The sequence below is a fragment of the Condylura cristata genome, unplaced genomic scaffold, assembly GCF_000260355.1.
Source record: "Condylura cristata isolate star-nosed mole 26May11 unplaced genomic scaffold, ConCri1.0 scaffold00007, whole genome shotgun sequence".
Lineage (NCBI taxonomy): Eukaryota > Metazoa > Chordata > Mammalia > Eulipotyphla > Talpidae > Condylura > Condylura cristata.
The window spans coordinates 44,111,573-44,123,735 of NW_004567108.1; the positions used below are offsets into that span (position 1 = coordinate 44,111,573).

The following is a 12,163-nucleotide window of genomic DNA, read 5'->3' on the forward strand; positions in this document are numbered from 1 at the left end:
TGTACCACATCTTTTTAATCCAGTCATCTACTTTTGGGCATTTGGGCTGTTTCCATGTCTTTCCAATTGGAAATGAAGCAGCAGTAAACATGGGGGTGCAGCTATCTTTTTGAATCACTGTTTTTGTGTCTTTTGGGTAGATACCTAGGAAGTGGGATTGCTGAGTCATATGGAAGCTCCATGTAGTTTGAGGAACCTCCAAACATTTTGGGGCTTTCATTTTTTAACAGTGCCCAGACCCTTGCTGCCTATAATATCATCATTCTGTTCATTTGCATGTGTGTGGTCAAAGGAACAAATCTTTGTTGCCTTTTTGTTTTTTAAAGATATATGCATACAAGAACTAAGGTACAGGCTGTAGGTGTGGAGCATGAAAGGATTCACTGGAGACTGAGTGAGGAACAGAACAGGCAGATTGACAGAAATGCTATACTGAGGGGAGGAGTGGGTAAGACAGGAGAGGTCTGCTGCACCATGTGGGTCAGCTCCCTGGCTAGATATTGAACTTCTACCACCAGGGAGGCTCACTATTCTCCTTTTGTTTGTTGGGTGACTTACGTAATGATGGTCATTTCTGCCAAAAGAACACCCTTTACCTCTTTGGGAGGCATGACTTGGGAATTAGATCATATTTTTGGCAGAAGGGAAAACCTCCAAACTGACCATGCATCTAATTTTTCAGTGAAAAGTGGTTCAATGGTGCAAGTGGGTTAAGCACAAGCACTACGAAGTTTCCTGCAGGCACTGTAGCACAAGTTCAATCTCAGGCCAGGGAGCTGATCCACATGGTGCAGCAGACCTCTCCTGTCTTGCCCACTGCTCCCCTCAGCAGTATATTTTAGTCCATCTGTCTGTTCTGCTCCCCACTCTGCTTCTGGTGAATCCTCTCACTCTCCTGCACTTCTGGCCTGTACCTCAGTTCTTGTATGCATAAATATGTATTTTTAAAAAATGGGATGGTGGGCCCCTTTCATACTTGTGAAGGATTTATGCCATTTATTAAGCTGGAAAATGTAAAAGCAATTTGAGACCCAAGGGTAGGTGAAAGCTTTAATTAAAAAACTTTTAGTTAATAATTTGGGGGGAGTCTAGAACCTAAGAATTTAAAAATCTTTATAGATATTTTTAAAATACAGCCAGTTCATGATTGTTCTGAAAGTTTAAATATTTGACTTTTTTTAGTTCCATAATTTCAACATGTGGAACACATATTTATAAACAGTAAGAAAATTATAATCTCCAATTTTCACTTCTGTATTCTATAGGTCAAGCGCAGTGCAACAGCTATTGGAAAAAAATTACAGAATCCACTGTTCAGTCCATAATACTGTAAGCAAAAAGTTACTATATTTCAAATGGTAGTTTTTGTTTTAATATGTCCCTGTATTTTATTCTTTTCGTTACAAGATCTTAATTTTGTTTCATTCAGTCTTTAAAAAAGTATTATGTATAGCAAACAGTATGCTTTGACTAGTACAACTTCAGTATTGATGGGTTATTGTTATTACCTGCATATATATATATATTCTGTAGAACAGGTTATAACCAACCTTACTCCACTCTATCCTCTTATTTAAAGATAGATTTTTAATTATTCATACAGAAACTGGGGTGTAGGCCAGAGAGGATTTACCAAAAAAAGGGTGGGGAGCAGAACAGGCAGATCTAAATAGACTGCTAAGGGGAGCAGAAGGCAAGAAAGAAGGGTCTGCTGCATCATGGTTTTTAGCTCCCTGTTAGGGACTGTACTCAGGCTGATAAACTGATAGTGCTGAGACCTAACCTATATGCCACCAAGTAGGCTACCTCTTTAGCTGGTTTTTAGCCATAGAAATTCAGCTGTAGTTGCTTGGCTTAAAATGTGTACCATTTGCTTTCTTTCAAATTTTGACCATTTGTTTGTTGACATCTTAATCACTTTTAGCACCCAGAAAATGAAATATTTCCATATACACTGATTGTGTGTACTTCGTAACTTTTTAGTACTTTCAAATTACAGAACACAGGTATTTTCCTTTGCATTTTTTGACCCAGACCTTACATAGATTAATGTGTTATACACTGCTATCTACATTTTCTATTTCATACTATTTGCCTAAGTAGTTAAGAGGTTAACCTGGATAGAGAAAAATATTTGGATGGAAGATGTGAAGTAATATTCTCAAGGGTTAGAAAGGTTATCTAAGAAAAATTGGTAAAAAGGTTTTGTGCCAACAAACTGAATTACTTTTAAAGTATTTAGTTCACAGGGTTAACCATTATGTCCTCAGACTGAAACAACACTATGTCAGAATTTTTAAAGAGCAGTGTATGTGTCTAATTTATATCTGGTTATTTGGTGTGTTTTAAAGATCAGGTGCTTAATTAGAGATCAGTTCTTACCTGCACTAACAGGCTTTCAAACTGTCATGAGCAGAGAAAAGGTGTTTCATGACTTACTAAACTAAAAAAAAAAATGAGAGTCAAGGTGACTTCATTAAAGATACGTTGTCATTTATTCTGAATCTTATTGATAGGTAATACCAGAAGATTTCAGCATAGCAGATAAAATACAGCAAATCCTAACCAGCACAGGATTTAGTGACAAGCGAGCCCGTTCCATGGACATAGATGACTTTATCAGGTAATTACATGTTTCTTAAGTGCTTACATTTCTTTATTGTGACACCTCCAGATTAGATTTAAAGGCTTTTAAGCGGTTTTAGAAGCTACCTGGGAGATATTGCATAGCACTTCCATGACAGAATAGTATTTGGTGTAGAAGATGTAGACTAGTTAGCTGCAGCAGTAACATTTTCTTTTGAGAACAGTCTGAGCCTGGAGATAACCTCTGTGTCAGTGTGTTGTCGTGTGCGCCTTCCCTCCAGCCCCCATTCATAGTTTTAAGTTTGTATCTTCAAATAAGCCTATTAAAATATATGAACACCTTTACATACATACATACATATTTTGGTCTTTTTGATTTTTTGGAAATTGCTAATGGGCTTTAAGTACAAAATACCTGGTTATTTCTAACTGATCTAATAATGATGTAATTGTTTTATAAGCTGAGGGAAGTGCTCCATGCCTAAAGTAAAAAAGAAGGATGTCAATTATTAGCTTTCTTCCATTTAAGTCAGTCATTCTTAAGAAAACAGAGTAAGGCTTCTATCACCCAGGTTGTTATTATTGACTTATTTTTAATCACTAATACTTTGATTTCCTTACACTAACACTGCACACAAGTTTCTGCCTATTTCGCCAGTTTATTTTTAAAGCATCTGTATTCTAGAGATTGAATAAAAAATGAAGGTAGATTGAAGTCACTGATTTGACTTTTCTAAATGAAGTAATTCTTTGTAAGACAAATAGGCTTTTCACTTTATTGACAGGTTAGTAGTACTTCGGAGTCTTTATTAGACATTACTCCTAGGAGTTGAAGATTATTTATAAAGTACTTTTCATTTTGTAGACATATTAACCTATCTTGACCTCTTCCTCTGGGCCTTTCTGCAAATCTCAGGTTGAAATAGAAATATGTCATCACTTTTCTTGATTCTCACCAGATATTTTCAAGGATTATTACATGTGGTTTGCTAACTAGGATTTTGATAAGTACATAGGTATCAAGAGGAAGCAAGCTGACAATTTTTCAGTTGAACCTCAATAGTGTGACCTCAAAGAGGTAGATGAGATATGTGAGATTAGCTATTCACTTCTTTTCTACCTAATTCCAAGTGGAACAAGTGCTAATGAATTTAGGCCGAAGATAGTGGTGGTTTAAGGTATTTTTAATCAAATTATCAAAACTCAAGACAAAACTACGACAAAAAAAGGCACCAAAGTCATGTACTTACAGATATAGTTAAAGACTAATTTCCTTTAATGGCTACTTACTGTTGGGACAGACGGAACTCACAGGTATGATGTGTTCATGTTTTAGAACTCATGGTATAGTAACTGTATGTAATTATATGTAACAAATAAATATGCCATTTTTTCCACCTTTAGATTGCTACATGGATTCAATGCAGAAGGTATCCATTTTTCTTAGGTATCTGGGAAACAATTTCTCAAACTCAAGAAATGAAGTTGGAATTACATATTTTCAATGATTTGAGAAGGTGTACCATGTATTTGCTCCTCTAGGATATTGTGTACTTGGACTGTTTTAAGACTACTGTTGTTACCACTTATTACCCTGAATTACTACAGTACCAAAGTTTTTTTTTTTTTTTTAAACTTTGGTCTCTTTTTATAATGTTTAACACAGCTTAGGGTTCAATCTATACACTGATAATCTTCAAGAGCCGCAAACACGCACAACTACTTGACACGTCAACTTACCATTTTTAAGTTTACTGTATAAAGATGTTACTCTTCTACTTTCTTTGTTATATATAGATATATAACTATAATCTCTTAGGTCTTCAGCTCTTTAGACCTTTGTCCCTCAAGTAGTAAAAAAATTAAGATATGCTAAACAGTTACATATTTCCCATACCATTTCTTATTATTCATGTGCACAGTAAAATGTTTCTTAAAATGTTTTCATTTTGCTTCTGTCATTATTTATCTAGTCTATACAACTTCTACCACTGCCTAGTTATCTTGTTGCATCATAGACTACATTAGAATGCTCAGTAAGCCTGAGTTTTCTACTACCAGCATCTGCTTACCAAGCAAATTACTTCTAGACATGAGTCCTTACCTGTAAGATGAGGCTGCTTAACTAAAATGAAATAAACTTAAGACTGCATTATTTTTCCTCGGGGAAATAGTCCTAAGTTTAACAAAACTTCACAGACTTCTGTAAATCAAATTAATTTTAAAGTTAAGATCAAATCTCTGCCCTTCAATTTCAAAGTCAAAAGAATCCCAACTAGCCATTTTCTCAAAATAAGCTCTCAATATTATTCATGATTATGGATAATAAAATTTTCAGTACTTCCCCATATTCCTAGTATTTACTTTTAAGCTATTTAAAAATATCAGGTTGAAAATTTCAAGAGATGTCATAAATAAATATTAGCTACTATATTTAAATCATAATACTGAGTGCTAACACTTTAATAAAAAATTATAGTAGCTATTTATATAAGGAAATTAGTAAGTCTTCACCAATATTTATTTTTATTTATATCAACAGGATTGTTTCCAAATTATTTTTAAAAAGGTACAATGAATAAATCTAGGTTTGCTTAAGATTTGTTTTCAAAATGATATTAAAACATTGTTATGTAAATGAAATAATTCATGTTCTTAGTTACTTAGTAGGGATATCAGCTTACAAGTCTCAAAAAGTAAAGAAGGCTCAATCAGATCTAAAAAAATTCTTTAAGTAATAGCCGTGTCTAATCACTTGTTACAGGAATATTAAATATACTTATAAGATTATTTTGCAAAGTTCACTTATACCATTCTCTAGCCTTATAGGGCAATTTGAATTTAAGATTTAATTCATTTCCCCCTCTGTCCTTATGAACTTGCTGAGTTTTACTCTCTTTTCTGGCCTTCAATTTTCCCTATCTGTAAAACTGAAGGACTCAATTATACTACTAAAATCTTTTTGATACTAATTTTTTATCTTCCTTTACTAATGGTCAGAATGAAGCCATTATAGTTAAGGCAATGTGCATGGATGTAAAGAGACCTTCCAGAAGCATTATACATCTAACTTAAATAATAATTTGTGCTTTAAAATGAACTAGTTCACAGTTCTTTATTGCCCTTGAAAGATTGGTTAGTCCCAAAAACTACCTTTTACAACAGCCTCTGCAGGATCAATAGTAACAGTTCTCCATTATTCCTCTTCTCTTTGAAATAAACACAAACAGAAAATATAGCTGTAAGAAAACCTGAGTCCCTTCCAAAACAAAGGTGATTGTATTGAAGTAAATTATCTCTAAAAGTTGCTCCATAGATTACATTTATTAATAAACATTGTTCTACATCTGTTTTATATTTCAAGTTTACAAAGGGGCTTTTCACCATGATGTTAGGATTTCCTACAGCTATCCTCTGAGTTCTATGAACAGTGAAATCGGGAGTCTGGCTCATGATTCTCTATTCATAGCTTCCCTTTGGCTCATGTGAATGAACTAAGCAGTTCCCTAGAGTAAATCAAAACAAGGTATCCTTGGGAGACTTTTTGTGGTTTAATCTGCTCCTAGATTCTATTGTGGGAACTGAGGGAAAACTCCTAGAGATATATATAAATCTTTTAAGAAAATATTTACAGGAAAAGCGGTCACTTCCTTGGAGTAGTTAACTGTAAAAATAAGTGCCACCATTTATAAAGTAGGATACCCTACAACAACTTATTGGTGAAACATCACACACTAGGTAATAGAGCTTGGGTCAGAGCTGCCTCTTAAGGCAAAATCATCTTTTTTAGCTTCATTCTTTTTCAGGGGAATTAGGTACTGTCTATACTTGTCTTAAACTAACAGTTCTATAATGGACTACTTTCAATGTACATGTAATCATTCATGCATCAGGAGCCAATTTTCCTTTAACAGTACATTTAAGAAGGTACATGTTCTGGTGCAAATGGACACCCCAACTTAAATAATGGTATTGGTAAGGATCAAATTGTACTATTAATCTTGTTAATACCACACTGGAACACACACTGCATATATATAAATCTATATATCTAAACAGATATATAGATATGTATTATCCTAAGATAAAACTCTTCTCAGAATTTCATTACTTTTTATTATACACCAACTAGTTTATATTTTAGTTCTTTACAAAGAAAATGCTAAGAAAATTATAACCATGTAATATGGTTTTAAAATCATAATTCCAGATTTCTTTACATATAAGATGGAATGGTCCAGCAGCTATGTCCACTGTCACAGACTTTAGTTCCATTCAATGATATGGCACATCCTGCAAAATTAACTAGTCACACACAAAAAATGTCTCAAATACAGTAAAAATGTACACACAGTAAAGGTAATTTACAATAACAAAAAGGAATGTGATTTATCTTGGCTGTGCTTCAGAAATTTAGGGTCAATAGCCTTCGTCAAGGCACAAAGCAGGAAGGAGAGCACAGCTGTCTCTAGAAGTGGGCAAGGTATGTACAATCACTGATGAGGTATGCATGCACGCAAAGGATTTAAAACTGCTCAGTCTTGCTACAAAAACTGAACCAAGTAAGTAGGAAATGCTGTGGCTTCCCCCCTACTGTTGACTTCTGGATCAGGTCCACACTCTTACTTCATCATATAGAAAATAAAATTGGCAAGGATCTCCAAAAGTAAATCACTATTTGGGTAAATGAAACATAATGCTTCACTATTCCCAAATCTTGGTTTTGCCTCCTGGATTAGAAGCATTTTTGTAGACAGAGTGTTTCACAAAATTGAAATATCATTCAGGTGAAGGGACAAAGACATTTTCCACAGACACTTTAAAATTTCAAACGTTCAAATGGCCCTTACAACTGACTCATTTTATGTTACAATAGTGGGGGTTTTGGGGATCCTTTAGCAGCAAATGCTAACTTAAAGGGCACGGGGTCTCTTCGGATTGATTTGCTTGCTGGCCTGTTCTTCTTCTTGTAGAGCTGCGCGGAAAGATTTCACTTTATCTTGAGGGGGAAAAAAAAGAACAAGGGAATAAGTATTATATTGCTTTAAATATAGTATACAACTTTGTGGGGCTTATCAAAACAATTTAAAACAATCAGGACTTTTCCTTTTGTTGTTTGTTGTCTAGGAAATCAGAACTAAATACAATGTTCAACTATGGTAATCATTAGAGATTCCTGGAAATAACTTTTTTTTTTAATATCAACAAATTTCTATTGTTGGCACATTTCAGTGATCAATTTAAATTCTTTTTTAGGCTATTTACATGTAAAGTATATACAATTGTGTACAAAAGATATAATACTGTGAATATTATTAAACTGTAAAACATTTCTTCTCTCAGTATTAGGAAATTTCTACTCAAAGTTCCCACTTTTTAACCTGTGGAATTTTTAAAGATATTTGAATGTTAAAAAATAAATTTTTTTTTTTAATGTGAAGTGAGACTAGGAAGGTAGGTTTATAGGATAATAAATTTTTTGGTCTTAAAACTGTCTTACCATTTAGCATGTACTAAAGCAAAGTTACGTAAGATATATATATAAGTAAGATGACAGAAGTAATAGCTGTAAAGATGAGAAATCTTTCCGTGACAGTATTTCTCAATGTGGGTGATTTCTGTCTCCAATGAGGCATTTGGTAATGTCTACAGATTACCACAACTAGAGTGGCACTCTTGTCATCTGGTCAAGAGACTAAGAATGCTTGTAAGTATTATATAATGCACAGGTTGTCACTGCCTAAGAAGGAATTACGCAGTTCAATATTGCATAGGTTATGACCTTCAGAAGAAACATACAAAAGCAACCTCCATGTTTTTCCCCTCTTCAAGAGCATAAAATGTCTTTAAAAAGTTGACTTCCCTGAAATTCAGGAAGGAATTTAAGAGTATCTGATGCTAACAAAAAATATTATGTTTCATAAAGAAAACTTACAATGCATTATGACTTATCTTCTGAATAAAATATATAATGAAAAGCTGCTTGTGAATTATGGCAGATTATAAAAATGATCAAGACACTTTAAATGAAGGCTTGAAAATGGTAAGCATGAAAAACAAGTAAATTAAAAAACCCACACCTGCACAAACAATTCTAATTGGGAAAACTGTCACTATAGGGTATGATTTTATATAACCCAACCTCACAAAAGAGCAAGTTTAAAGAATTTAAGCTGCTTTCTTGGGTGCCTAAACCTAGCATTTTTAATCTGGTTTCATGCTGCATCACAGGTGCAAACACATTCAGATGTCCACTTACATATAAACACTTAATTTTCCAATGCTTAGGAAATTAGCACATAACAATAAATGCTTATCTAAAACTATACAGAGAACAAGAAAAAGTCATGAAGATGTGATATGTGGGTGGATTACAGGTCCCTTCATAAGCAAAGTAGAAATTTGAAATTGAAACTGAAATTTCCTCCATGATTTTTAAAAACAATTGTTCAAAAGAAAAGACACAAGATAAACAGATAATGTAGACAGGAGGCTATGAAGGTGATGTATGAAGGTGATGAATAGACTAGAGTTCTGAGAAGTATCAGTCTAACAGTAAAATTCTGATATGGGAATATAATCTGTTAATTACATATTTCCTTAATTTGATCATAAAATGTCTGTCATCTTCTCAAAGACTTAAAAACAGATTATAGTACATGTATAATAATGCCCCAAGTTTCTTTTCTGAAAGAAATAATGGTTTGTCTTTATACCCATGAAAAGATGTTAAGATGTTAACTTTTTACTTCCTATGTCTCCTTGCAATATGAGATCTTCCCATTAAGCACAACATACAAATATTAAGCTGATTTTAAACACTAATATAAAAACAGTATTACCCCGCAGCTCAGTTAAAATGTCTATTTTTTGCTCAAGAATAGCTTCAAGTTGTGTGGCATATGAATCTACATCATAGTCTACTTCTTCAGTCATCTCTAGGAGAGCCTTTTCATCTTCTAACCATCGAATAGATTCCTAGAACAACAAGAATTTAGTAATCCAATAAGCCGCCTTGTAAGACAGCGATTTATAAATTTTATGTACACCAAATATAGTCAAACATACCCAAGATAACAATATCTATAATGCTAATAGCCATCTAAAATTTAAAAAAAAAAAATGTATAGCATAAACTAAGAAAACACAATTTATGACGAGTCAAACCAAGGCGCTTCATTTTTTTTTTTACTGTATCTTATTTAGGGTTTGAAGGAGGGAATGAATCGAAAACAAGTATCAATCAACAGAGTAAATATCAAATCCTTAACCACTATCCCCAGAAATGGGAAAAGAACAGTAAAGCAGAGCAATCTGACATGGCCTATGGTAACCCAATATTTGTAATCTCTGGAATTAACCTATCCATCATTTATTAGAATTAGGGCAAAAAGTAATAATAAATAGTAGCTCTTCAAAAGTATTATGACTATAAGGGACCAATGTACAGCCAATTTTAGGAGAGTCAAATAAATTAACAAAATAATAGTTCCTTACCACTCTTAAAAGCGTCAAGGAAACCTTTCATTCTTAATTTATGAGTCTTTTCCCAATGGTTTTTTTAAATCATATGGATTATTGACAAGTTTAAGAGTTTAACTCCAAATTAAAAGGGTTTTTGGATATAAAACTGGGCACATTCTCACTCTTAGGTTAAATAAAATTTCAATTTTCAAATATTAATATATTTAATGACTAACAAGCAGATTATCACCACGCAGAATTGATTGGTTAACAAAGTATAAATATCTACTAGAAAATTAAATATGTATTAATTAAAACACATAAATACCAGTATTTTCATTTCTTTCTGCTATACACTTTTCAAAACACAAAATCCAATTTTAAAGAGAAATGGAATTATGAAAGGAACAGCTGATTCAAAGAAAACCCAGTTCTGTTTAATAAACAAAAATGGACCATGAAACTTCATCATCAAAGAGCAGCAAAATGGGAAATAATGGTTTCTGTGACAAGCTTGTTTCACAAGGGCACAGGCAACAATTATCTCAAATTACAACTGTCCTTGATTTAATCTATCACCTAGATCTCTAAAAAGATACCCATAAGGATCTAACTAAACAAATGTAACTCAATTCTGAAATAAAGTGATGTGTTGCCTTATTATTTTTAGTCCTTTATCCACGTGCTTGAATACATTAGAATTAGGTGTGTTAATATTTGTTTACAATATTTCGACATTACAACAAACTACAGTATTACAACAAAGATTTCTTTTAACACCAAAGAAGGCATACTCATAAATAATTGAGGAGGATCAGAGTAAAAATGCTTTTACTAGATTCAACATACAAAGGTATGAATACCTATGTAATTAGCTACTGCTATTAGTGGAGAATATTTCCCCTTACTCAACTGCCACAGGCAGACACCATGCCCAACCCCGACTTCTAAATGTCTTCATTTTCTGTAAAAATAGATACTTTCTCAACAGCTCAGGCAGCCTCAGAGAGTATTAACTGCTATTTAAAAAAAAAAGCTGAATGTGAAGAAAGGGGTAATAAAGGGTAGAAGTTCAATACTCTCTTAAAATGGACAACTGATAAATGAGAGCATGGTAGAGGAGTAGGTCTTTTCACTGTTGGTGCAAAGAAAGGATGCTTGTAGCTATCATCCAGTCTACCCTAAATAAGTGATGTTCTCTTTTTTACACACATACACACAAAAGTATTTTTTAAAATTATGAAAAATTTTGCTAATTAAAGAGAAACTGATAAAAGCTCCTGTGTCTTTACCTGGAATACTGCCCTGTGATCTTCTACAACTTGTTCTTCCATTTCTACCATTTGTGAGACAGCTTCATGGAAAGTAAACAATTGTGGAGAAACCTCTTCTTCCTTAAAATAAGAAGTTTTTCTATGTCATTTACAACAATGTCACTTCAAGAGGCGACTTCAATGGTACATATCAGTAAGGAATATAGTTTTCACTAGTCCAGGATTTACTACTGACTTATCCTAAAATAGCAATCTCTTTTGGAATAGTAACATCAACAAGAATTTATACACATTTACTGATACTTAACATGGCTAATGCTAAACCATCTTAAGATAGTTCCTTGGGGGGTGGGAAAAAAAATCCATGCTCTCTCAAACATGGAAAAGGTTACAAGAACTCTTCATGTCATGCCTTAAGCCTGTAGCTTAGTTCTAGCTACTAACCAAACTATAAAGATCCTGCAGAGACTAAATAAATGCAAAAATGAAATGCGAGATCTACTAGAGGGAGTCCTAGCTTCTGTTGGTTTACCATATCTATTTCAGTAGAGTTTTGGCTTAAGGATTTTAAGAGCAATTATAAACTCCTTCAAAACTTTGGGGGAGCAGATAGATTAAGCCCTAGATCTCAATTTCAGTTATCTTCTGTGCTTCAAAGATTACAATTCTTACTTTAAGCCAGATTATGTCAACGTTGAGACATCTGGGGTGAGTAGAGGGTGGGCTGTCCTGTATAAATACAATTTCTAGCATCCCTATCCCTATCTACTAAATGTTAGTAACATCACACTAGTTGTGACAAGAAATCTCACCGTACAGTTTTCCCTAAGGGGTGCCAA

General features: G+C 33.5%; 2 protein-coding genes across 5 annotated transcripts in view; one reads left to right on the forward strand and one right to left on the reverse strand.

Annotated features, from left to right (window-relative positions):
- The window catches only part of DIMT1 (DIM1 dimethyladenosine transferase 1 homolog (S. cerevisiae)), a 12,397-nt gene extending 7,868 nt beyond the window's left edge, over positions 1-4,529 (forward strand). Inside the window, exons 10-12 of the mRNA XM_004678276.2 lie at positions 1,266-1,329; positions 2,517-2,623; positions 3,991-4,529. Of these exons, the coding sequence (XP_004678333.1) occupies positions 1,266-1,329; positions 2,517-2,623; positions 3,991-4,033 (214 nt within the window). The 3' untranslated portion in view covers positions 4,034-4,529. The remainder of the gene's footprint in view (positions 1-1,265; positions 1,330-2,516; positions 2,624-3,990) is intronic.
- The window catches only part of KIF2A (kinesin heavy chain member 2A), a 31,550-nt gene continuing 23,760 nt past the window's right edge, over positions 4,374-12,163 (reverse strand). For 3 of the 4 annotated variants that reach the window (XM_004678278.2, XM_012721842.1, XM_004678277.2), the window contains 3 exons: positions 11,343-11,444; positions 9,429-9,564; positions 4,374-7,585 (listed from right to left, as the gene is read on the reverse strand). In XM_004678278.2, the coding sequence (XP_004678335.1) occupies positions 7,500-7,585; positions 9,429-9,564; positions 11,343-11,444 (324 nt within the window). In that variant the 3' untranslated portion in view covers positions 4,374-7,499. The remainder of the gene's footprint in view (positions 7,586-9,428; positions 9,565-11,342; positions 11,445-12,163) is intronic. The other variant, XM_004678280.2, reaches the window with a different exon arrangement.